The sequence below is a fragment of the Mirounga angustirostris genome, unplaced genomic scaffold, assembly GCF_029215605.1.
Source record: "Mirounga angustirostris isolate CCGP_5_RB_7025 unplaced genomic scaffold, mMirAng1.0.hap1 SCAF_1, whole genome shotgun sequence".
Taxonomy (NCBI): domain Eukaryota; kingdom Metazoa; phylum Chordata; class Mammalia; order Carnivora; family Phocidae; genus Mirounga; species Mirounga angustirostris.
Genome location: NW_026991709.1, coordinates 191684455 through 191710013, shown reverse-complemented (window position 1 = coordinate 191710013; position 25559 = coordinate 191684455). Strand labels below are relative to the sequence as shown.

Here is a 25559-nt window from a genome sequence, read left to right as displayed (position 1 = left end):
GGCAAATTCATAGAGACAGAAATGAGATTAGAGGTTACCAGGGGGTTGCAGGGAGGGACAAATGGGGAGTTATTGCTTAATGAGTATAGAGTTTCTATTTGGGTGATAAAAAAGTTTTGGAAATACATATTGGTGATAGTTGTACAACATTGTGCCACCGAATTGTACACTTGAAGATGGTTAAAATGGTAAATTTTATTATATTTCCACAATAAAAAATAAAAGATGTAGAGATTTGCTAAGAATTTACTAATAAATATACTATGTTGTTATTCTGGGTGGGGGAGAGACAGAGAGATGATATTTAACAACCAAATGTAATGTGTACTCCTTGGTTGACTCTAGCTTTCTAAATAAAAATCGATCAAAGATATTCTTAGGGTAAGTGAGGACTATTAAAATACAGGCAGGGGCGCCTGGGTGGCTCAGTCATTAAGCGTCTGCCTTCGGCTCAGGTCATGATCCCAGGGTCCTGGGATCGAGTCCCACATCGGGCTCCCTCCTCGGGGGGAAGCCTGCTTCTCCCTCTCCCCCTCCCGCTGCTTGTGTTCCTGCTCTCGCTATCTCTGTCTCTGTCAAATAAATAAATAAAAAAAAAATCTAAAAAAAAAAAAAAAAGAAAAGAAAAAAATACAGGCAGAACATTATTAGATGTTATCATGAAATTGCTAATTTTCTTAGGTACAATAATGGTGCCATGGTTATATAAGAGAACTTTCTATTCCTAGGAGATATATGCTTTAGTGTTTAAGGGCAAAGTGTTATAACATCTGTAACTTGCAAAGAGTGATGCAAAAAAAGGTGTGTAGTAGGGGGCAGTGTATGGGTGTGCCTGCCCCCATGTGTGTAGAGAGAGAGCAAGAGAGAGAAAGCATATGTGGCAAAATTTTAACAATCATCAAATCTAGGTAGAGGATATATAGGTGTTTATTGTACCCTTCTGTCATTTTTTATTTAAATGTTTTCATAATAATAAAACTTAGAAACAAAGTAACATTTTGAAAGTCACACCACTGTATCTCCCAGAAATACTCCTGTTAACATGTTGGTTTAAATCTTTTTGCCTTTTTTTTCCCTACACACAGGTAAGTATTCCGTAAAAAATACACACACACAAAAGCAAGGGATCAAATGTACATTGGTACATGTTCATTTATTCAGTCAAGTTAATTAACAAATGTTTATTTAAGTATATCTTCCACAGACCAGGTACGTAAAGGAATATTAAAAGATCTCTGAGTTTTCACAGAATGTACCCTGAGAATTCAACGTGCCTCATTCATTACAACTATAGTTTGTAAAAATCTTATGAGCAGACAGATGAAAAAAACTGTGAACTTTTAGTAATTGCATTATAATCCTCATCATGAAATAGCATTCCGTCAAATTTAATAAAGTTGTTGGCATTTTTAATTTTGCTGTTCTTTCATTTCACAATTATTTACTGTCTACGCTGTTCAGTGTCACATGCTGCAGCTACGGAGGTATGTAAGACACCAACTGCCTGCCCCTCCGGAGCTCACTCTGACACGGGATCTCAAATGCATTAGTACGGGGATCAGAAGGGCAGGGATGGGGGGAGGGCGCAGAAAGGGGGTTCCTGATTTACCCACTAGCGGATTCCAGGGGAGCTTCTTGGAGAAAATGACGTTTAAATTTAGATTTTTAAGAACGAGCCAGCCGGAGTTAGACTCATAAAACACTAGCTCGGGACACCGGCTCTGGGGTTCAATTGTTTGATAGTCCGTGGACGAGCTGCTTAACCTCTCTGCGCCTCAGGGATAATGTTGTAAAGCTCCAATAATAGACAAAGTGCTTAGATCTCTGTATGGCACAAAAGAGCTGAATTTATTGAGTACTTGTGGATTGTTCCAATTTAAAAAGTTATAATGTACCCGGCCTCATGCGGAGGTCAAAGCCAGGAACAAGACAAATCCTGTACCCGGCCCTGCCCTCCAACTTATTTTATACCCAAATAACCTCTCTTGCAAATATAAAATATGGAAGGTGTTCATTTCCTAAAAGGTTTATGCTTTTTGTTTCTCCATATTTTTGCTACCTACACCTGAGCTGAGGCACTTCTCTGAGAGCTCCGAGCGAACTCGGGGTGCGACAACTCCGAGGAACCAGCGCCCCCAGTACCCAAGTGTCACGGCGGAGAGCCTCAGGCCTGGCGGCCGGGGGCGGTCGCCCCTGCAGCCTCGCCCCCGCTGAGCGCACCCGCCAGCACGCCCAACTTTGATTGGTCCGTCCTCCGGCTCGCCGGTATCACTGTGTCCAATCGGCGCAACGCTTGTTGAGCGGCGGCGGCAACCGGCGTACACAGGGGTTACGCGTCCTGTGGCGAGAGCGAGAGGTCAGGCCATGAACCTGGGGTAAGCTGGGCCGGGAAGGGTGGTCTTTAGCGAAGACGGGGTAGAGCTGGGTTGGCCCCTGGAGCCCTTCGTGGAACACCTTCCCAGCTTGCGCCCGGCTCCGTGAGGCGGAGGGGGGCGGGGGGCCCGGGACGGCCTTTGCTGCAGCCGCTGTCGCTTTTCCACATCCTAACGGGGTAAATCTGCTCGGGACCTCCTTTCCGCCCTCTCATTGACCTCAGGGTGGAAAGGGAGAAGAGGCGCTAAGCGGGGAGGGCAGATGGAGAGATAAAGCTTAGCGGCTTCCCGGGAGAAATCCTGGCCCAGGCCCCCGTCCTTAGCGCCTCTGGCTTTGGCGTCTTTGTAGGCGTCGTGTGAACGCCCAGATGAGTTTAACGCTCGAAATGCTAGGAACCGGGTGTTGAGGAATCGATGCACTGCCAGTGCTTGGTCCTTAACAGACCCTCGTTAAGTAGTGGTTGAATAAAAAGGACTGTTGCAGGGTTTTCAGCACTGGGAGGTTTGATATTTTAAGAAAAGTCACCAGGGCGCCTGGGTGGCTCAGTCGGTTAAGCGACTGCCTTCGGCTCAGGTCATGATCCTGGAGTCCCGGGATCGAGTCCCGCATCGGGCTCCCTGCTCAGTGGGGGGTCTGCTTCTCCCTCTGACTCTCCCCCCTCTCATGCTCTCTCTCTCTATCTCATTGTCTCTCTCAAATAAATAAATTTAAAAAAAAATCTTAAGAAAAGTCACCAAATTCAGACTGTCGCACATCATTTAGCAAATTAATTTTGTGTCCTAGAATGTGGAGAGAGAAAACTAAGACATCTGCCCCGGAAGAAGTTTACGGTGCAATAATGCTGAACAGACGTACTTTTCGGGTTCATTCTTTTGTTTGTTCAGTTTCACCGACCTAAACGTGAACTGTTCTAACCCTGCCCCAGGGGAACCTTTAAAACCCATTTTTTCCAGTGCTTTACCTGGATAAATTTAAGTTGGGGTATTTTGATGGCCTCTACTGAGCAACACTGCAAATTTCGTTGTTCCCTAATCAGACCTTTCCCAACCTGTCTCTTCCTTGTCTGGCCCGCTGGATTTAATTTTGTCTCTTGGACATCACTTACGTCCCTACTGATGTTTAGTGACACACACCTTTTCCCCCCTCTCTTAGGAAACAGTGATTAAATGTGGACTGTTTTTGTTTTCAGTGGAGTTTTTATTAGGATCTTACGTTCAAGTTTCCTTGGCAGTGTCTCCTGTTACTTTGTGCCCTTGCATTGGACATGCACAAATAAATTAGAGCAGCCAAAGTTTATTACAGATTTATTGTTGTGATAGTAACAAACTGTCGCTGTGCTCAAAAAGTCATCGATCCTGGTGGCAATGTAATAGTTCACTTTCAAATTAACGCTGTAGCATGCATAGAATGTGTTAGTCATGAGATAATTATGAGAGACTAGTAAATAGTTAAATACGTTTTGCTCCTTTAACTTAGGTGGGGAGTTTTGGTAACAGCACTTTTTTTTCCAGTCTAGAGTTGTAAGAGTTAAATAATGCTGTGATGATTGGATTTATTGCTTATCAGTAAGAAAATGAAGTGTCCTGTTAAAGATAACAAATTCTTTGCATTATTGGAAAGTTTCAGGAATTTTCTCCCTCTATTGTTTAGTTTTATCTCGGATTGGAAAACGTTTTTTATTAAAAGAATGGCTTACTATTTACAAGATTCCTGTATAAATTCAAAAGAACATATTTACTTTCAAGATTCAAATGAGCGTTTCATTTCTATTTAAAATGTTGCTTCTTAAAAATGACAACTTTCTTTTATTTTGCAGAGATGGTTTAAAGCTTGAAACTGAATTGTTGGATGGAAAAACCAAGTTAATATTGTCTCCATATGGTATGCTGTGTTACCAGAAATCTAAAATATTAACTTTTAAATTCCTACATAAAATTTATACGAGTTCAATATACTTTTTGCTTGTAATAGAGTAATATTTAAATGATATTTTACAAAAAGCGGTTTTTTGGCTAACTTTCTCAGATTTATTTTTAGCCAAGTAAAGTCAGATTACATCACTGCTTACCACTGTCAGTATTTATTCATAAAATTTAATGCTTCAGTATATTTCATGTTTAATATGTTGCCTAATGAATAATTTAGGTAAAATCTTTGTAATTATGTTCTGTGCATGTAAAGTGTGTTGTTCTAGAAAGTTAAATTAGTAATAAGCCCACAGTTGCTAAAGTCATTTTTAGTATTAGTTTTAAAACTCCGTATATTTGGTAGTCCTCTTTTTCACATTATTTTCTTTTTCTCTGATCTGTTTATAGTTTTATCTTGGAAAATAAACAAATGAAATAGAAATACTTGCACTACACTGTAAAAGTTAGAACACTCAAACAGGGCCTAAAGTTAATGCATTGGGGGTTAATATTTATAGTATCTTCTTAAAACAATGCTAATTAAAATTTTCCTTTGTGACTGCCTTAGTATGTTTTTGTTTGATAGTTAAGTAATTATTGTTTTCTTTTGTAGAATGTAAATCAAAAAATTCTGTGAAGGTAAGCCAAATGACGTGACCTGGTTTTTGAATGTAAAATGTGGTTTTCTTTACAGTGGTTTGAAAATAATTCCTGTCAATATATTATAAGGGGTATGGGATAATGATGAGAAGTTATTGTCTTGCTTTCAAGCTGGTCCTTTCACAGAAATAGGATCATAATTTTTCAGTTTAAAAAGTCATATAGAACCTCTTGTCTCTAGATCAGTGCTGTCCAATAAATCCTTTTGTGATGAGGGTAATGTTCTAAGATCAGTGTTTTCCAAGATGGTAGCCAGTCACTAGTCATGTGTAGTTATTGAGCACTTAAAATGTGGCTAGTGTGACTAAGGAAGTGAATTTTTCATTTTATTTAATTTTTAATGTAAATTTAGTAGTTACTATGCTGGACAGTGCAGTTCCTGAGATCTTTAAAAATATATATTCACACTTTAAAATGAAAATATTTTTTTTTTCATACTCAAATTCCATTTTCCCACACCAAAACGGTGTATTTGATTCACCAGATTCGTATATGCATTTTGCTTTCTCCTTTAAGAAACCATACTTGAGCTTAATGATAATTTTCCTTTTACATTATTTTTATCAGGAACCCAAAATGCCTTTACCACTTTAACAACTTTCTGATATCCTACTTTTCTTGTTCTTTATTTCTTTTTCCATTTTTAGATTACTATCAGCAGAAATTTCAACTCTCCCACAATTTACTGTAGCCCTCTTTTATCTTTGTAACAACTTAGTCTTTCTTTGTGTATCTTGAATAGAATTCAGTTTGGATGATGTGGCACCTTTCACCTCTGAGCTCTTGATGACTTTGCTGTTTTTTCCAGGTTTAATCAAGGTGAAGTTGCTTGAGTATCCAGCATAAATGGGTGACGATAATCAGAGTAATTCCACATGCTACTTATAAAAGTTATTTCTTTCTAAATATGGTATATAGCTATATACCTTGTGTGCTTTTTTTAGTCACAATACAAATTGTATATTTTTTCCTGGTCCTGCACTATTTTTAAAAAAAAAAAATTTTTTTTTTAAGATTTTTTAATTTATTTTAGGGGGCGGTGAGGAGGGAGAGGAGACTCTTAGCAGTCTCCACACTGAGTGCGGAGCCCCACATGAGGCTCTCGGCTCAATCTCACGACCCTGAGATCATGACCTGATCTGAAACCAAGAGTCAGATGCTTAACTGACTCTGCCACCCAGGCGCCCCAGGTCCTGCTCTATTAAAATATTGCAACTAATTATTATATCTGAATCACATTAACAAATACTGCACCCCTTTTTGAGATCCCTAGATAAAAAGCTGCTTGTCGTAGTTGATTTCCATATTCCCCTGGCCTCTGTTCTCTTTCACCTTTTTCCCCTTCTATTGATGTCTTTTTTTTTTTTTAAAGATTTTATTTATTTATTTGAGACAGAGAGAATGAGAGAGACAGAGAGCACACGAGAGGGGGGAGGGTCAGAGGGAGAAGCAGGCTCCCTGCCGAGCAGGGAGCCCGATGCGGGATGCGGGACTCGATCCCGGGACTCCAGGATCATGACCTGAGCCGAAGGCAGTCGCTTAACCAACTGAGCCACCCAGACGCCCCTATTGATGTCTTTAATGGATTTGCTTTAATCACCACATTTGTGAAGACATTTCATTGTCTTTTTAACCAATTTAATATGGTGGTCTCCTTTCATGCCTATAACAAAATTACTAGTTTTGGACTTTTGATAGAATCATTACAAGATTCTACTAGCAGTCTAGAAATGTTTTATTCTAGGATTCTTTTTTCCGGAATAATGTGTCTCAGCCGATGTTGATCTTAAATTATTTACTGTCTTAGAGCAAATTGTTTGGTTTTATTCCTCTTGTTTTGGGGACTTCAGAATACTGATGATGGTAACTATGTGAGGTGATGGATATGTTAATTCGCTTGATTGTGGTGACTATTTCACAGTGTATGCATATGTTAAATCAAGTTGTACACCTTAAATATATACAATTTTTAATTGTCAATTATACCTTAATAAAGCTGGAAAAAAAATACTGGTGCAACTTAAGTCTCCCTTCTATATTGATTTTATTTTAAGGAGCTTCTCTTCCCATATTTATAGGGGTTGCTGAAATCCTCCTCATTTCTTTCTTTGCTCTTTACAGAAGACAAAAAAGCAAAAACAGTAGTGCTTGTTTTTTTTTGCTTAAATTTGTTTTTTAATCTCCCAGATCTCAGTTCTGCAGCTATGTGTTGGATTCTCGTTTCTATAAGTTATTGGTGAATTCTCTTTTCATGGTGCTTTTCTTTTTCTACTGGGAGAAGTTCCTGAGTGACTACAGCACCTACCTACAGTTCTGGTTTTCCCCTTCCTCACAGGTTGAATTACTGTCATGCTCATAGTGTGCTCTTTAGACACAACTGAACTCTCATCATCATCAAGTTTAACACATGTGTGGTCAGAGTACTCTCTTAATTTTTTCAAAATCCCTTCTGTATTTTTTTAAATCTGTGGTAAGGAATATGAAGTAAAGATGGTTACCTATAAGGAGGAGAAATGAGAGAAATATTAAGGATTCAGTGTCATGAATAATTTATAATTCCAAATTCTTATGCTTAAAATTGTCTCACAGGTTAGTTGAAATATAAAACATTAAAAAAATATTTTTCACAGGAATTTCTACATGTGAGAATCAGAGTAGTGACACACTAAAGGGTATATACAATATTAGTGTTAGGTAGCATATTTTATAATTTAAAATGTTATTTTCTCTGATTCTAGCCTTGGGATCCTGGCCCCAAATAATTGATAAACTCAGCCAATATTAAACAAATGCATTGGACTTTGTTTATATTATGAAAAATATTGGTAGAATTAAAACTAGTTAAAAGAGCAACTTGCTACTTAAAAATGTTTATGACATGAAGACTCTTTGATCTATTAAAATTTACCTGATCCAGTAAACACCTGGGGAATTATTTGGGCTAGATTGCTTTTTATTATTAAGTAACCTGAATATAATTGAATATTTATTTGGTAGTTCATGATTTTTTGCTGGCCCCATTCATTGTTTTTTTCCTGCTGTTCAGCTACAAAAAATAGTCAGGGGCCACCTGGGTGGCTCAGTCAATTAAGCATCCCACCCTTGATTTTGGCTCAGGTCATGATCTAAGGGTTGTGAGATCAAGCCCTGCTTTGTGCTCCGAGCTGGGTGTGGAGCCTGCTTGAGATTCTCCCTCTCCTTCTGCCCCTCCCCCCCTGCCCCCAAAAAAGTAATCAGAATTGAGCTGAATGTATATGGACCTCATGCCAGGGCATTGTCCCCTCTCCCCTTCTTATTAAATATTTTTAGAAGATTTTTTTGGTATATTTTTTTCTTTTGTAAGTGGAATGTAGCAGGATAATTCTACTTAAATTAGAGCTCCAATTAGTAGGTTTCTATTTAACAAGGATTTATTAAAGCTGTAAAATTTTAGTGGGGTGCCGTTCTTGGCTGTATTTCTTCTATGACAGAGGAAAAAAATGAGTAAAACCTAGGCCTTGTTTTCTGGAAGTGATGATATCAGTCAGGTAAATCACTATACAATACAAGTAGACTATAATGTATGCCATGGTAGGATTATAAAAGGCAGAGAACACTGCAAAGAGCAGCTCTTTGTGGCTTGAGGAGACCAGGGAAAGCTTTGTAAAAGGAGGTGACATTTTAATTAGAATTTAAAAGATGAGGCAGTTATTTATAGGTACGGAGGTATGGGAGTGTATTCTAAGCTCAGAAAATAGTGGGCAAAACACCAAAATAGCATAATTTGCATTTGGGGAATAGTGTGTATCTTGGGGAAGTGTAGAACATTAAGCTTGGGCGGGGGGGTTACAGTCTTAGAGTTTAAATGTATACTCACAGAGTTTGAACTTCCTTGATTTGTGTGTAGGGTGAAGGACAGATGATAATGGGGAGACTGGTTATGGGCCAGTTACAGTTCAGGAAGAGTCTCAGGAGTTCCTGAACATGTTTGGTGGTTAGTGAAATGGAAAAAAGGGGACAGAAATGAAAGACTTCCAAGATACGTAATGGTATGCACTGCACTTAGCAGTTTGAGCAACTGATTAGAGATGTGAAATGCTCAACTATCAGTGACCCAAAAAAGGCCAGTATGAGTCAAAGAAAGGTGACATCGTAGTTAGAGACAGGTGGTACGGCTGAGCAGTATAAGCTACGTGCCATCTCCTGATAATTTGCTTAATCCACATACTGGCTTTCAAAAACTAGAGTGAACTGTCAGTATCTAAAAATAGGAAAATTTAATGTAGAATCTGGCATTTTTGGTTCTCTTGAAGTACTGGGTAATCTAGCAAGTAGACTCAGATTCCTGTTTGGTGGTGTAGGCTGATTCTGAATGGTGGCTGCCTCCTTTAGATAGAAAAATGCTCTTCAGCTCATCCCAGTTCCTACCAAGCCTAATTTACAGTAGGTATTTGAGGTTGCCACCTCTCACTTAGAGAATTAGTTACATTAAAATAGCCTCAGGGGCACCTGGGTCACACAGTCCATTGAGCGTCCCCCGCTCTTGATTTTGGCTCGGGTTGTGACCTCAGGGTTGTGAGGTCAAGCCCTACATCAGGCTCTGCACTCATTGCAGAGTATGCTTGAGACTCCTTTTCTCCCTCCCCCTCAGTCCCTCCCTTCCCCCTCTAAAATAAATCTTTAAAAAACTTTTTAAAAATCGCCACAAGTTGGATGGGTAAAAAGGCATTTTACATTGTGGTATTGGAATTATCAAAAGCCTAAAGCCAGGAACAAATAAGATGTAGATGAGATGAAGAGAATAATAAACAGATCTTGTGGCTGATAGTACAGGTATATTTTGAAAAGTAGGGTGAAATAGGATTGGTATTGGTCAAAGTATGGTTATATATTTTGTAAGTTACTGAAAGACAAGGGGAGTTGGGATATAAGCTGGGTGAAAGTCATGTGGTATCTACCTCACTCTTTGACAGCAAGTATCTTATTAATCTTTACCACTAGCACTTTTCCATATTGGTGAGCACATAAAAAGCAGTTAATTTTGATTGAACAACCATTGAATTAGTTTAATTGGGTTCGCTGAAATGTACAGTGGATTAAATAGGGGAAAGATATGAGATAGGCAGGCAGTAATCTAGTAGTGTGGTAATGAAAACCTAAATTTAGGCTTATCATCATGTAAATGGTGAGAAAAAGATTTGGAAGGAAGAAATGACCAATACTTGTGCATAAGCTAAAGAAGACCGTGAAGGAGGATAAAGTTAAAGATGACTCCATGCTTACTGGTCTGAGAGATTAGAACAACAGTGCCACAGAAATGGGATATTTTGGAAGGGGGAACAAATATGGGAGAGAGAGATAATTCAGTTTTTAAAATAGTATAGTTGAGGATAATAAAAAATTTACTGAACACCTACTCTGTTCCACTCACTATTCTGTACTGGACAAAGTATACAAACATTTCTGCCCTAGGGAGTTTACATTGGAAAAGGGGTTGAACGGGCATACATTTAGCAAAATAAATATAGGGTGTTACAAGATGAAAAGTGCTATAGAGAAAAATAAAGGAGAGAAAGGGAAGAGGCACAGTTACTTCAGGGGCACAGCAGTCTTTGGAAAAGGGAGTGCTAGGTAGGTGGGAGTATGAGGGTAGAACAGGAAACCTGCTACAACCTCCCCCCACCCAAAAAAAGGAACAGGAAACCTACAATTTTAAATAGGGTGGTCAGAGAAAACCTTACTGAGTCAGTGATGTTGGAGCAAAGATTTGAAGGAGGTGAGTGCATCATGTAGAATCTGAAGGAAGAATGTCCCAGTTAGAGGGATAGACTAGTGCTAAGGCCTAAAACTGGAGGTTTAGGAATAGCCAAGAAGCCCATGTGACTGGAGGCTAAGATAGAAAATGAGATCAGAGAGATCAGATAAGGGGATAAAGTGTGAAGAGTGCACAGATCATTAGGTCTTTTTTGGTCATATTATGAAGTTCAGTTTTTCCTCCTAAGTAAGATAGGAAACCATTAGAAGCTTTTGAAGAAAGTGACATGATCTGACTTAATCTATAAGGTACTCACTGTGGCTGCTATGTTGAGAACAGACTGGGGAGCAAGGGCAGAAGGAAGAAATCCGAAGGCTTTTCAGTAATGCAGGCAAGAGCTAATGTCTTGGAGTAAAGGGATGGTAAGAGAGTTGTTCAGGAGTGGTCAGATTTAGAATATATTTTGAAGATGGAGCAAAACAAGGTTTGATGACAAGTGTGGCATATGGGACAATAGTCGATAATTCCAAAATTTTTGTCATAGGTAGCTGAGATGGGAAAAACTGGAGGAGGTTATTTAGGGGCATGTGGGATATCAAGAGTTTGGTTTTGGGCATGCTGTTTTAAATGGCTATTAATAACACAGTGGAAGTGTTTGGATAGGCCAATGGAACCTCAAGTTAGGGGAGGAGAGGTCCATCCTGGAGACAAGTTTGGGAGTCGTCAGCATATGGATAATACTCAGAACCACAAGGGTAGATGAAATTAGCAAGTGAATGAGCTAAGTTAGAGCTAAGAGATCCTGGGACTAAGCAACTTTAAGAGGTCTGGGGGAAAGGGAGCCAGTGAAGACTGAAAAGGAACAGCAAGAACCAGAATTGTGAAGTCCTCAGGAAATAGAGAGAGTGATTCAAAATGGGAGGAATAATCAACTGTGTCACATGCTGCTAATAAGTCTGGTAAGATGATCTAAGGATCAGTCACTGAATGCCTCGTAAAAAGTTATTAAAATGACCTTGATGAGCAGTTTTGGTGGAGTGTGGGTGAGAGCTTGGCTGGAATGGGATTGTGGGAGATGAGAAAGTGGGATCATGTATTTTTAAAGACGGTAAAGATGTGATCTAGCAGGAAAGAAACAGTTGATTCAGGAGAAAGCAAAGAATTGCTAGGCAGAGATCCCTGAGAAAGAAAGGGTTATGGGGATATCTGCAAATAACAGGAGTGTAAGCAGTTTGTAGGAGTACTGATGCTTGTACAGATTTAGTGGTAGAAACTTGGAAGTTTTTTTCTGAATGCTTCTCTGTAAGATTTTCAATGCAATAGTGATCAAGATCTTCAGCTGACAATAAGTATGAAAGAGAAAGTGTTCGTTTTGGGAAAGAGGAGAAAGTTGAAATTGTTGAAAGAGTGAGAGAGTAAATGAATTTGCAAAATGTCTAACTGCTGAGTAGCATGAAGGGCCCATTTGTTTTGGGTTATGTATTTAAGGTGAAACTAGATATTGTGGCTTTGTGTTTTTCTTCCTGAGTGCAGGCACGGAGTAGGTGAAGAGTTAGATTTTACCAGTCTGGGGATTTGCAAAGCGTATATGTCAGAGCAGAGCAGTTGAGAATAGAAGATGGTGGTGGTTTTTGGTTAATCATGGAATTTAAGATTGGTAAAGGAGGACAAGAGGAAGGTGGTAGGATAAATAGATTATATCCCAGCTGAGTTAAAGAATTATCAGAATTGGGATATGCAAGGAAGTGAGCTAGGGAAAATTGGGTGTTGGTCATTGTGCCATACTTGAAACAGATTATGGAGGGATTGTAGTTAGGAGTAGTTACAAGGTTAGTATAAGCTATCACTATGAGAATGAGTAGCTGAGGTAGCATGGAGGACAAGAATATAGGAACAGAGTTCAAGGAAATGAGAGGCCAGGGAGTTGGAAGAATGATCTATGTGGATATGAAAGCACTTAATAAGATAGGATTATGTGGGGTGCCTGGGTGGCTCAGTTGGTTAAGCGACTGCCTTCGGCTCAGGTCATGATCTCAGGGTCCTGGGATCGAGCCCTACATCGGGCTCCCTGCTCTGCGGGAAGACTGCTTCTCCCTCTCCCACTGCCCCTGCTTGTGTTCCATCTCTCGCTGTCTCTCTCTCTGTCAAAAAAAAAAAAAAAAAAAAGATAGGAGTTATGTTAGAAGGATGTTGACCCACAAGTTAAGTTATTCAAGAAATAACTAATCTATATTACTAACTCACAGGTCTATAGATACCTATAAAGAAAAGAGGTGGTCTGAGTGATATAATCATGACAGATTCAAAGCTGGAGTAGAATGGAGATGTCCTGTAACAACTAAAATAAAAGTTCTGTATTGATTATGTTGAAATAAAATAATTTCCAGTTGTTGAAGCTTTCAATGAAGATTTGCAAAGGTTATATGTTAGTGTCTCGTGGATATAGTGTCTTAACAGCAAAATGGAAAAAAATTTAGAGGCCTGACATCACAGATTATATAAAGATAATTGTTGATTTTTCATGGGCTGTTATAAAGAATAAATTTTTGGTGTTTTAACAGATGGGAAATAAGACCAAGATTGCAAAATGTCCTTTAAGAACAAAACAAACTGGATACATTCTAAAATCAACACAAAATACTTGTATCAGGAGTGGAAAACTTTTGCAAAAGAAGAGAATGGGTTCAGAAACTTCACTGGCAAAAGGTGAAAAAAATAGTATGACTTTTTCTCCCACTAAGGATTTATGCAAGCAGTATGTAGATAAAGACTGTCTTTATGTCCAGAAAGAGATTTCACCTGCAACCCCCAATATACAGAAGACTAGAAACACCATAAATACATCTGTAGTAGCTAAGCAGAAGCTTTGCAAAAAACACATCACAGCTGAAAATATGAAGAGCAGTTTGGTGTGTCTAACACAAGACCAACTACAACAGATTTTGATGACTGTGAACCAAGGAAATAAATCCATTTCCCTGATTGAAAATGGAAAGGAGGAAACAAGTAAGGTTTTTCTGAAGTTTTAATTTTTAATACTAATTTTACCAGTATGTGTTTTAGAATTTTTCATTCTACATAACTGTGCCTCTGAAATTCTAATTTACCATGTAACAATCTTTTAAAATATTCTTTTAGAGAACATTCTTGTGCAAAATTACTTTCAATAAAAGCTATAATATGCCGTATTTTAAGGTTAATGCTCAGAATATTACAGTCATGGTACCATAGCCTTAAGAAACCCAGTTCTGTGGACTCTAAAGATCTTAGTACAAAAAGATGTACTTATTCCAAAATGTAGAAAGCTTTACTTATATTAAAAATAATTATATAAAATGTTGTAAAAAATCACTATAGTATTTCTAGTGAAATTGAAGGAACCTTTGAATATTTGACTTGAGTTGCTGAAAAGGATTATTTTCCTGGCCCCTCCATTGTACTTTTCCTGACCCTTAATCCATGCTAAGGATTGGCAGCACTATCTTTTTAACCAATATAAAATACAGACTTGGGGCGTGCTTGGGTGGTTCAGTTGTCAAGCATCTGCCTTCGGCTCAAGTCATGATCCCAGGGTCCTGGGATCGAGCCCCGCATTGGGCTCTCTGCTCTGCGGGGGGTCTGCTTCTCCCTCTCCCACTCCTCCTGCTTGTATTCCCTCTCTCGCGCTCTCTCTCTCTTTCTATCAAATAAATAAAATCTTTAACAATAACAATACAGACTTGGAAGGAGTAGAAGAATGTTACAGGTCTTCTGTTTCATTAGGGCATTGTATTATGTTTTTAAAAGTCTTCTGATTTCTTTAGCTTTGAGCTAAGGAATTAATGAGTAGAAATGTCATTAAAATTTTGTTAGGCTATAACGAAATAAATAAAAATAACATTAACAGTCACCAGGAAGAGGCCCCACAACTGATTTGGGGACCAGGTAGCTTCTATACATTCCCAAAGTCTTCAAGTTGGAGTAATTTATCTTGTCTTGGTCTAGATTATTCTTTGTAAAATGAGGGAGCTAGGTCTTTAAAGCTAGAATTGTAGCCTAGAGAACAAAAAATAAAAACTTACTACGTATAATGAGAGAGAATATCAATATCAACAAAGTTGAAGGCAGAATTTGTCTGATCATATAATGACCTGCATATTAAATACACTTTCTCCTCATTGGGAAAACTAGCACATTAAGAAGACTTAGAACAATTTCTGAGCCAAGCATAGGAGCCTGTATAAAACATTTGGAATAGATACAACGGAGGCGTAGAGACAGTGGTCCATGATAAGTTTTCATTGATTTTCCAGCTAAATGAGAAAAATAAGGACAAGGTAATGAGTTTTTCATAAACCTATTTGCATTCTTTAAGTTGTGATTGGTGTTTTATATTATTTGTAAAAATACTGTTAGCAAGAGTAAATGGAAGTTTTTTTGTTGTTGTTTGTTTTCATATTAGACACAAGAGGTTACATAGCAATGGCCGTATCTCTGGACCATTTAACCTCTGGGCTCAGTTTCCTTTTTTGACAAAAGGGAATCATAATACCCACTGAAGGACTGTTGTGAGAGGTGAATACTTTGGTAATGTGTAAGGCAGTGTTTTTAAAGTGTGTAGCAGTATGCCAAAATAAGGTATTGTAATACATGCAATTTTAGTGTTCATTTTAAAACACGCATTTTTACCTCCTAGGTCAGGGCAGTCTACGTTTAAACAGTATTTCCAATCAGCCAGAGGATGAGAACATTATGGGAGTATTCCAAAAAACTGAGGCTCTTTCATCTGTCCTGGATGAAAATAAATCTGTTTTAAATAAAAATCAAGAGACATCTAAGCAGTATGAGCAGAAAATTGCCATGTATGTAACTCATATCTGTTATTGTGGAGTCATCTTGTGAAAATGGTTTTGCTTTTCCTTGACTTTTCATGTGAAATATTTACTCTGAAGACTGAGAGCTATTTACGTTTATTACTTAATATTCATGGAGTAGCTTGTATAGAAACATACAAGATTTCTGTTATTTTTTGTGTTGTTTTAGAGAGAATGTATGGAAACCAGCTGACATATTCAGTACTCTGGGGGAAAGAGAACGTGACAGAAGTTTGTTGGAAGCAAAAAAAGCCCAGTGGAAGAAAGAGCTTGGTAGGTAATTATTACACCTTTTATTATAGTTTTGTTGCCTTAAGAATATATATTGAGGTTGAACTATATCTTTCAGTATGATACCATAAAAAATCTTGTTTTATAAATTTGTCATCTGTGAGACTGACACGCTACCTACTGTGCTAACGAGGCACCTATAACATTTGTCATCTAGACTAGTTTGCTGCAATATGTAGAAAGCTTTGTGGTTTTATATTCCTTTAGGTTGTGTCTTTTTGTCTGGTAGTCTCTTAGTGTGTACAGGAAGACCAGAGGTGAGCAATAAGCATTAATGTCATCAGTATCATTCTGGAGGTCAAAGATTCCTAAACTTTTCTCATTTCCTGAGAATTCATTTTCATATTTTTCCATTATAGAAATCCTATGGATTTAAAGATGGTTTTATTTAAAAATAGAGTTCATTCTTTAAAATAAAACATTCTGATCAAGAATCATTAATATGGTATCAGTAAGTATATTCCATACTAAAACAAACTTACTGCTTTTTATCAGCCTATAGACCTTATAATAAAAATTTATCATTTCTGTTAAGGTCTTAAAATATTGATAGTAACTAAGAAACTCTTCTTCTTGGACTAGACTAATGGTCTAGGTGTCAGAATTTGGAAAATATGTGAAGTAGCAGTTGTACTTAAGAATAGCCTGGGTGGCTCAGTCGTTAAGCGTCTGCCTTCGGCTCAGGTCATGATCCCAGGGTCCTGGAATCGAGCCCCACGTTGGGCTCCCTGCTCGGCGGAAAGCCTGCTTCTCCCTCTCCCACTCCCCCCTGCTTGTGTTCCCTCTCTCGCTGTCAATCTCTCTGTCAAATAAATAAATAAAATCTTTAAAAAAAAAAAAAGAATAACTGTACTAGAAGCATAAAGATGGGCTTCACCCTCCACTCAACTAGGAAGTCCTCTGAGGCAGTCATAACGCTGCTGAAACAGGTGATAGAAAAAAAAGAGATAAGCAGAAGAAATTGGGAATGAATAGATGTTGGAAGTAAAGGTAACAAAAGTTTGAAGAAATTAAATGTATGGTAGCAATATCTGAAGGTTTGGAGATTTGATGTGTGTATATCATACTTTTCAGTTTTAAATATTTTCTTTCAATTCAAATTTTCCTTATCAAACTGTAATACGAAACTTCTGAAGTTGGTTGGAACTACTTGGAAATGACTGAAGTGTTTTATGCTGTATTATCTAAAAAGTTTGCTTTCTTTTATTTGATCCCGTTAAAAGAAAAGCACATCTCTCTTTGTTGAAGTCATGCTTTCATTAATATTCTTGAAATTTAAGTTTATACATCTCTAAATTTTTAAGAACTGTTGATGATTGGGGGCCTAGTTTTTATATCAGTTTGTTAGACACAAGATTTTTGTTTTTTTACTCTTCAGCAGTTATGAATAATAGTGGCTGACATTTATTACATATCTACTTTGTGCTAGGCCTTGTACTGAAATAGACACTATTCTTATTTTACAGAAGAAGAAACTGAGTTTTAGGAAGGTGAACAGCAATTTGCCCACAGTTACATAGATAGGAAGTGGTTGAACTTGTATTTGATTCTAGGGTTCTCTGAATCCAGAGGTTTATCTTTTCAGTTTCTTTTTTTTTTTTTTTTTAAAGATTTTATTTATTTGACAGAGAGAGACACAGCGAGAGAGGGAACACAAGCAGGGGGAGTGGGAGAGGGGGAAGCAGGGAGCCCGATGCGGGGCTCGATCCCAGGACCCCGGGATCATGACCTGAGCCGAAGGCAGACGCTTAACGACTGAGCCACCCAGGCGCCCCATCTTTTCAGTTTCTTATTATAACTGAATAAACATTACAGGACAGTAGAACCTCATAATAATTTGCATAATATAAAATATGTTGTTCTGAAAAATTTGATTTTTATTGCTAATTATAATAAACATTTTATATCCATTTGTGCCATACTTAAGTTTGGTTCTGGTTAAATGTTTTATTCCTTATCTCTTAAAATTCTTCTCTGTCTTGTGAGTTAATCTCCCTAAAAAACAATTTTGATTAGATCTACGTTGGAGTCTGCACTCTTTAAGGTCATGATTTGTTTACATGATTTTTTTTTACAGTTTTTGTACATATTTTTAAAAAGGACATTATTTGTAGATGAACAGGTTGCTTTAAAGAAGAAAGAAAAAGAAGCTTCTGAAAAACGGAACGATCTGTGGAAAAAATTTGAAAGTGATAAAATAGTATGGGAAAAATTTCAAATTCTTGACCAATCTAAGGTAAGAGTATCAAAATGAAGCATTTATGGAATATAAGACATCTTTTTTTTTTTTAAAGATTTTATTTATTTATTCAAGACACAGAGATAGAGAGCATGAGCAGGGGGAGAGGCAGAGGGAGAGGGAGAAGCAGGCTCCCTGCTGAGCCAGGAGCCAGACGTGGGGCTCGATCCCAGGACCCTGGGATCATGACCTGAGCCGAAGGCAGATGCCTAGCCATCTGAGCCAACCAGGCGCCCCTGGAATATAAGACATCTTAATTTTACTTTTTAAAATGCTAAGCCGTGTTCATATCATAAAGCTTTTTAAAAATTATTTTTCATATGTTACTGTAAAACAATGTTATTTTGAATTTAATTATGACCTCATCTGGTCTCTCTTTGGCATTCTGTAAATTATCTTACTATGTACGTGAGCGTAGAGGCCTGAGGCACCTCGTTTAGGCTCTTGTAAAAGAGCTCTGCAATTTTTTAGATGACCACGAAACTCTACCACTGACATTGTGGTATCTGCCACAAGGTTATATCGGACATAAGTGATTACTTATCAAGCATAAGTACACACCAGGTGTCCCTTAGGTAGTGTTTTAGTGACCTTTAAATTTTGCCTGTGTTTAATATTATACAGAGAAAAAGTACCCGTGTTTTCTCTTTGTTTTTAGACTTGTGCTAGCTCTTCCAGCATTCTCTCACAGTCTCCCATTCAGATAACAATGGTCCAGGCTGATGGGCACCCACTACCTAGAGCTAGTCAGATTTTAGAGGTAAGTCATAAGTGTCATTACTTTGAATATATAAGCCCTTTAGTACTTGATCTTTATATTACCTATTTTCCTTGAAAGAGTGGACTTAACTACCAGTTAATTTTTACTGAGGGAACTATGCTCAAATTTAAAAAAGTTATGAACTGTTTCTTTTTTATATATATAGTAATTATTCCTTCCTAGTGAACATTTACATTTTAACAAATGTACTGTGAAAATAATGTAGTAACCTAAAGGGATGATTCTGATGGGAGACATTTTCAGCACTGATAGATTTCTTATAGAAATTTCCAGGTTAGATTGTTTGCATGGCTTTCATGGCTGTTTGTTCTGCTCTATATAGGGCTGACTTGCCTATATGAAAGAGTCTTATAGTTGTTAATAATTTTACATTAACAAAAGGAATGAAATCTGAATTGTACTTTTCCACATTCCTGAAAGCACTTTGACTATTGAAAGGCAATAAATTAGCCTTGATAGAAGACATTTTGCAAACATCCATAGTTATGGATGATAATTTTTTTAAGTGGGGGAGGGGCAGAAGGAGAGGGAGAGAGAATCTTAAGCAGGCTTCCTGCCCAGTGTGGAGCCCGACGCAGGGCTTGATCTCACCACCCTGAGATCATGACCCAAGCCAAAATTAAGAGTTGGACACTTAACTGACTGAGCCATTCAGGCACCCCTGGATGATAATTTTAAGTGTAAAGTTTAAAAATTGATGCATGCAGATACTACTAAAAACTACAACTAAAACTATTCATGAAGTTGGTAAGAATCAGTTGTTAGCTTATTTACATTTCAATATTAGGACTGAAGAATATTTAATACTAAAAATTGTAAAGTATTTCCAGTTAGCAAAAAAAATTTAGGTTGAAATGTTAGTATATCATTTATATTGCTTAATTTGTGCCATCTGTGAATAATTCATACTATGATTGTTAATGCAAATAAATAGCCATTTGAGGTGACTTTTAGGTGTTTTTACATTTTGTATATATTTTTAAATGCTAGCATACATCTTTTTTTATAATCCAAAAAAACCAATAAAATTATATTTTGCAGTAGAGATGGGAGTTGGGGATGGGAGAAGGACTAGAAAGTAAAACACACACTATAAGGCTGGACAACCAATGGTTAAAGAGTATGATTATCTACTCATTCTCAGAGTATTTAAATGCAGTTTTTATGCATTTATGTATGCATGTGTTAAGATATTGGAGAGATGCTATTGAGGGGAAATGAATTTAACCATATAACTAAAAAACCCCCCTTCTTAAATGTCTAAAAACAGTTGGTTTCAGAAATCCAAGCCATAGCCAGAACTATTTATATTATTTGAATATCAAGTTAACCTTTTCATGTAATTAAGAGGAGCAGAAATTTAGTTGGAGGCAGAGTCACCAAGGCCAATTTTGTTAAAACACAAGGTAATGCATATAAAGTGCTTAGAACAGTGACTGACAAATAGCAAGTGTTCAATGAAGGTTTACTCTATTTGTAACGTACAAAGCAGATCCATCTGGGGCTGTGAGACTGTTTAGGGTCAGTCATCTCACCAGCTTCCCTTCCTCTCTTTTCTTGATTCTCAATCTAACCCCTCCTCCCCCAGTGGAATGGCCCTGTATTCTCTTCCTGGTATTGTTCAGCCCATACATTCTTTTTTACTATGTAATTTTCAACTACTTTTGTGTTTTAAGTTTCTTATTGCTACCACCATACCATAGTTCTGCATTTGGCCAATAAAAAATTCTATTTTTATTCCTTTTTAACCTTTTTTTTTTAATTGTGGCAAAATGCACAAAACAGAATTTACCATTTTAATAATTTTTAAATGTGCAGTATAGAGGGATTAAGTACATTCACATTGTCAGGCAGCCATCACCACTATCCACCTCCAGAATTTTTTCATCTTTGCAAACTGAAACTGTATCCATTAAACACTCCCCATTTTTCCCTCCCCCTAACTGCTGGCAACCATTCTAATTTGTCCATGATTTTGACTATTGTAGATACCTTTAAGTGGAATCATGTAATATTTGCCCTTTTGTGTCTGACAAAGTTCACTTACAATGTTTTCAAGGTTCATCCATGTTGTAGCATGTATCAGAATCTCATTCCTTTTTAAAGCTAAATAGTATTTCATTAAATATATAACAACGACATTTTGTTTATCCATCCAAATGTTGATGGACATTTGAGTTGTTACCCCTTTTTGGCTATTGTGGAATAATGCTGCTATGAACATTGGTGTACAAATAATCTCTTTGAGGTTTTGTTCTCAATACTTTGGGTATATACCCATAAGTGGAATTGTTGGATCCTATGGTATTTTATATTTAAATTTTTTGTTAAATTTTTACCACTTTTTAAGAAGAGAGTGGGGGCGCCTTGGTGTCTCAGTCGGTTAAGCGGCTGCCTCAAGGTCCCAAGGTCCTGGGATCGAGCCCCGCATCCGGCTCCCTGCTCAGTGGGAAGCCTGCTTCTCCTCCTCCCACTCCCCCTGCTTGTGTTCCCTCTCTCGCTGTGTCTCTTGCTGTCAAATAAATAAAATCTTTAAAAAAAAATTAAAAAAGAGAGTGTTTGTTTTTAAGAGAGACAGACACACCCAAGCCGGTGGGGTATGAGGGGCAGTGTGGAGAGTGGAGGAGCAGAGGGAGAGGGAGAGAGAATCTTAAGCAGGCTCCACACCCATTGTAGAGCCCCATGCAGGGCTTGATCTCGTGACCCTGAGATCATGACCTTAGCCGAAATCAAGAGTTGGATGCTTAACTGACTGAGCCACCCAGACACCCCAGATGTTTACCAATTTTCATTTGGCAATTTTATGTTTAACTACTATACTGTTTTCCATAGTTGCTACACTATTGTACATTTCCATCAGCAGTGCACACGGGTTCTGATTTCTCCACATTCTCACCAACTTTTTTTTTTGAATAATAGCTGACTTCTAATAAGTGTAAAGTAGTAGCTCTTTGTAGTGTTGATTTACATTTCCTTTAATGATTTGTAATGTTGAACATTTTTTCATGGCTTATTGGCTATCTCTGTATCTTTGGAGAAATACCGTTTTTTTGCCCATTTTTGAATTGGGTTGGTTTTTTTTTATTGTTGAGTTGTAGGCATTCTTTATAAATTCTGCATACCTGATCAGATATATTGTTTGCAAATATTCTGTACTATCTTCATGTTACCTTTTCACTTGCTTGATTTTGATGCACAGAAGTTTTTAATTTCGATGAAGTCCATTTTATGTTTTCTTTTCCTTTGTTGCCTGTGCTTTTGGTGTCCTAAGAAATCATTGCCAAATCTGATAGGGAGCTTTTCTCCTATGTTTTCTTCTAAAGTTTTTAGTTTCAGCTCTTAAGAAGTTGAGGTCTATGATCCATTTGGAGTTAATTTTTCTATGTAATATAAGATACGGGTCCAGTTTTATTCTTTTCCACATTTTGCATTGATATCCAGTTTTCTCAGCACCATTTGTTTGAAAAGATTGTTCTTTCCTAATTGAATAGTCTTGGCACACTTGTCACAAATCATTTGACTGTTTATGTGAGTGTTTAATTCTGGGCCCTCCATTCTGGTCCCTTGTTCTGTATGTCTCTTTATGTCATTGTCTCACTGTTTTAATTCTCATACCTTTGTAGTAGGTTTTGAAAGCATGCATTCTCCAGTTTCGTTCTTTTTCAAGATTGTTGTAGCCATTCAGGGTTTCTTGAGATACCATGGGAATCTTAGGGTGGATTTTTTTATTTCTATAAAATACATCAAGTTTTTCATAGGGGTTGCGTTGAATCTGTAGATCGCTCTAGGTAATCTTGACAGTACTAAGTCTTTTGATTCATGAACACAGAATATCCATTTATTTGTGACTTCTTTAATTTCCTTTAGCAGTGTTTTGTAGTTTTTTTTTTTTTTTTTTAAAGATTTTATTTATTTGACAGAGACACAGCGAGAGAGGGAACACAAGCAGGGGAGTGGGAGAGGGAGAAGCAGGCTTTCCCGCTGAGCAGGAAGCCTGATGTGGGGCTCGAACCCAGGACCCTGGGATCATGACCTGAGCTGAAGGCAGACGCTTAATGACTGAGCCACCCAGGCGCCCCTGTTTTATAGTTTTCAATGTACACATCTTTTGCCTACTTATTACTAGGTATTTCATTCTTTTAGGCGCCTTTTTTTTTTAAGATTTTATTTATTTATTTAACAGAGAGCGAGAGAGGGAACATACAAGCAGGGCTAGTGTGAGAGGGAGAAGCAGGCTGCCTGCTGTGCAGGGAGCCCGATGTGAGGCTCAATCCCAGGACCCTGGGATCATGACCTGAGCCGAAGGCAGACGCTTAATGGCTGAGCCACCCAGGCGCCCCTTTTTTGGTGCTATTATACATGTAATTATTTTCTTAATTTCCTTTTCCCAGATTGTTCATCGTTAGCATATAGAAATGTGACTGGTTTTTCTGTGTTTGTTTTGTATCCTGCAACTTTGCCGAATTTGTTTATTCTAACATTTTATTTTTTGTTGGAATCTTGAGGGTGATGATTGAGTGGCACATGAATTTGTTGTGGATCCTTCTGATACTATATTGTTTTCTTAAGGAGTAAATACTTAAAATACTGGTCTGCATTAATAAGACATTCATATGTATGCATAATCATAACTGGATAATGTATCATTTCTTCTTTTGACTTTGACTTAAAAATATTATGTAATATTTCTGGCATGCAAGAAGATATAAAGGATAATACAAAACACATTTCTACCCATGTCCTGTCCCAGGAACAGCCCATTATAACATAGTTTAGAGTTGACGAATTTTTATGGATTTCTATCAGTAATGGGACAAGATTTTTTTTTTTTCCTTAAGATTTTATTTACTCATTTGAGAGAGAGAGAGCACAAGCAGGGGGAACGGCAGAGGGAGAGGGAGAAGCAGGCTCTCCACTGAGCAGGGAACCTGATGCCGGGCTCGATCCCAGGACTCTGGGATCATGACCTGAGCCAAAGGCAGACGCCTAATCAACTGAGCCACCCAGGCACCCAGGACAAGAGTTTTTAAAAATATAGGTTACAACCCGGTAGAATGAAAATGGAATACATAGAACCTTTATATCCCTTCTGTTATCAGTTTACTTTAGAATCCTGGGAATAATGTTTGTGGATTATGAGGCTCTTCCCACAGCAGAACTGGGATGTGACTAAGTTGTAATCTAGTCCCAATTCATTGATGGCCTTATTTCAGAACAAAGAAATACTATAGCCTGACCAAAATGAGCCAGTACCGGCCAGAGCCTTTGCCTCTCTACACAGGCAGTCTTGGAATCAAGGGAACTCTATCTCAGTTCTCCAAAATTGAACTCCCTAGAAAGAGACCTCCCTTATTCAAAACTAGGTGGGTCTCTTTGCCTTGCCAACGAGTTAATAATTGGTTAATTATTGGTTAATAATTAACCAGAATAAGGAAATGGAATTGTTTAAAGGCTTGTTAGGCTCCAAGAAGTATACTAGGCACTTCACAGACTTGTGCATCTAGTTTTAGAATAAGAGGCCAAATTTACTAACACTTAAACAGGTGTGCAGGAGAGCACTAAGAGTAACTTGCACATCCTAACTACCCATAACAGTAGACCTAGATAGATCTTTGCTCAAGGAGGGATAAATAGGGGGGAAAAATGGAGACTGTGAAAATATTCACACTAGGGGCTAGGCTCAGCTTCTCCCTCTCCCACTCCCCCTGCCTGTGTTCCCTCTCTCGCTGTGTCTCTCTCTGTCAAATAAATAAATAAAATCTAAAAAGAAAAAGAAAAAAAATATTCACACTAGAATGGGGGATATTCCTGCTAAGTACTCAAGAAAATCTCAAATAAGAAATATGCCTTATTCTTGTGAAATAGGACATTTTTAAAGAAAACATTGACTTAGTTTTTATTTATTCTTATCTTACTCCACAAAGGACTCGAAGTGATTCAAGACATCCTTATACAAGAATAGGCCCAAGATGAGAGTAGTAGAAAACTAAGAATACAGTAGAAGGAAAGAAAAAAGAAGTAAATCACAGGAAGAAGAAATCAGTGTGAGGACACTCCCATGAATATAGATGGAATTTTGTTTTTAAAGATTTTATTTATTTGAGAGAGAACACAGGTGGGCTGAGGGGCAGAGGAAGAGGGAGGGGGACAAGCAGACTACCCACAGAGCACAGAGCCTGACTCGGTGCTCAATTCCAGGACCATAAGATCTTGACCAGAGCCGAAGTCAGACACTTAACTGACTGAGCCACCCAGGTACCCCAAATATAGATAGAATTTAAAAAAGAAATGAAAAGTCTGACATAGAAGATTACAAATAGCTTATAAAGATACAACCTTGAATGATAGGTTTTTTTGAAGAGGAAAACAGCAAATAGATAAGTATTAATAACAGGTATCAGAGAAAAAACTTCCTAGACTAGAAAAAAAAATTAGGCTAAATAAATAAAAGAGGCTGATTTGGAGATACATCCTGATAACTGTTAAAATTTCAAGAACAAGTATAGACTTCTTCAAGCATTTAAAAATAAGACAGGGAACAAAAATCAAGTTAACCTTAGATTTCTCCTCTGTAGATAACAGAACACTGGGGCAAAGAATTTAATGCCTAAACAACATGTTCACGTGTAAAAGGAGCATAAAGTTATGTTCAGACCTACAAGAATTTATAAAATATTCCTCCCAAGGATCTTTCCCTGATTTTTTTTTTTTAAGAAGTTTT

The 25559-nt window shown here is 37.6% G+C and overlaps 1 protein-coding gene across 10 annotated transcripts in view; it reads left to right on the top strand.

The window, feature by feature from the left end:
* Positions 1 to 1806: 1806 nt before the first annotated feature.
* The window catches only part of CCDC66 (coiled-coil domain containing 66), a 62679-nt gene continuing 38926 nt past the window's right edge, over positions 1807 to 25559 (top strand). Inside the window, exons 1-8 of one of the 10 annotated variants that reach the window (XR_010412519.1) lie at positions 1807 to 2375; positions 4190 to 4254; positions 4894 to 4919; positions 13236 to 13680; positions 15350 to 15515; positions 15697 to 15800; positions 17933 to 18054; positions 18716 to 18817. Coding sequence is in view for 9 of the 10 variants with exons in the window: in XM_045862148.3 (XP_045718104.1) it covers positions 2365 to 2375; positions 4190 to 4254; positions 4894 to 4919; positions 13236 to 13680; positions 15350 to 15515; positions 15697 to 15800; positions 17933 to 18054; positions 18716 to 18817 (1041 nt within the window). In the remaining variant the exon portion in view is untranslated. Of the gene's footprint in view, positions 2376 to 4189; positions 4255 to 4285; positions 4920 to 5748; positions 13681 to 14844; positions 14991 to 15349; positions 15516 to 15696; positions 15805 to 17895; positions 18055 to 18715; positions 18818 to 25559 lie in introns of those variants that run through there. The other 9 variants (XM_064595018.1, XM_045862148.3, XM_045862153.3 and 6 more) reach the window with 9 other exon arrangements.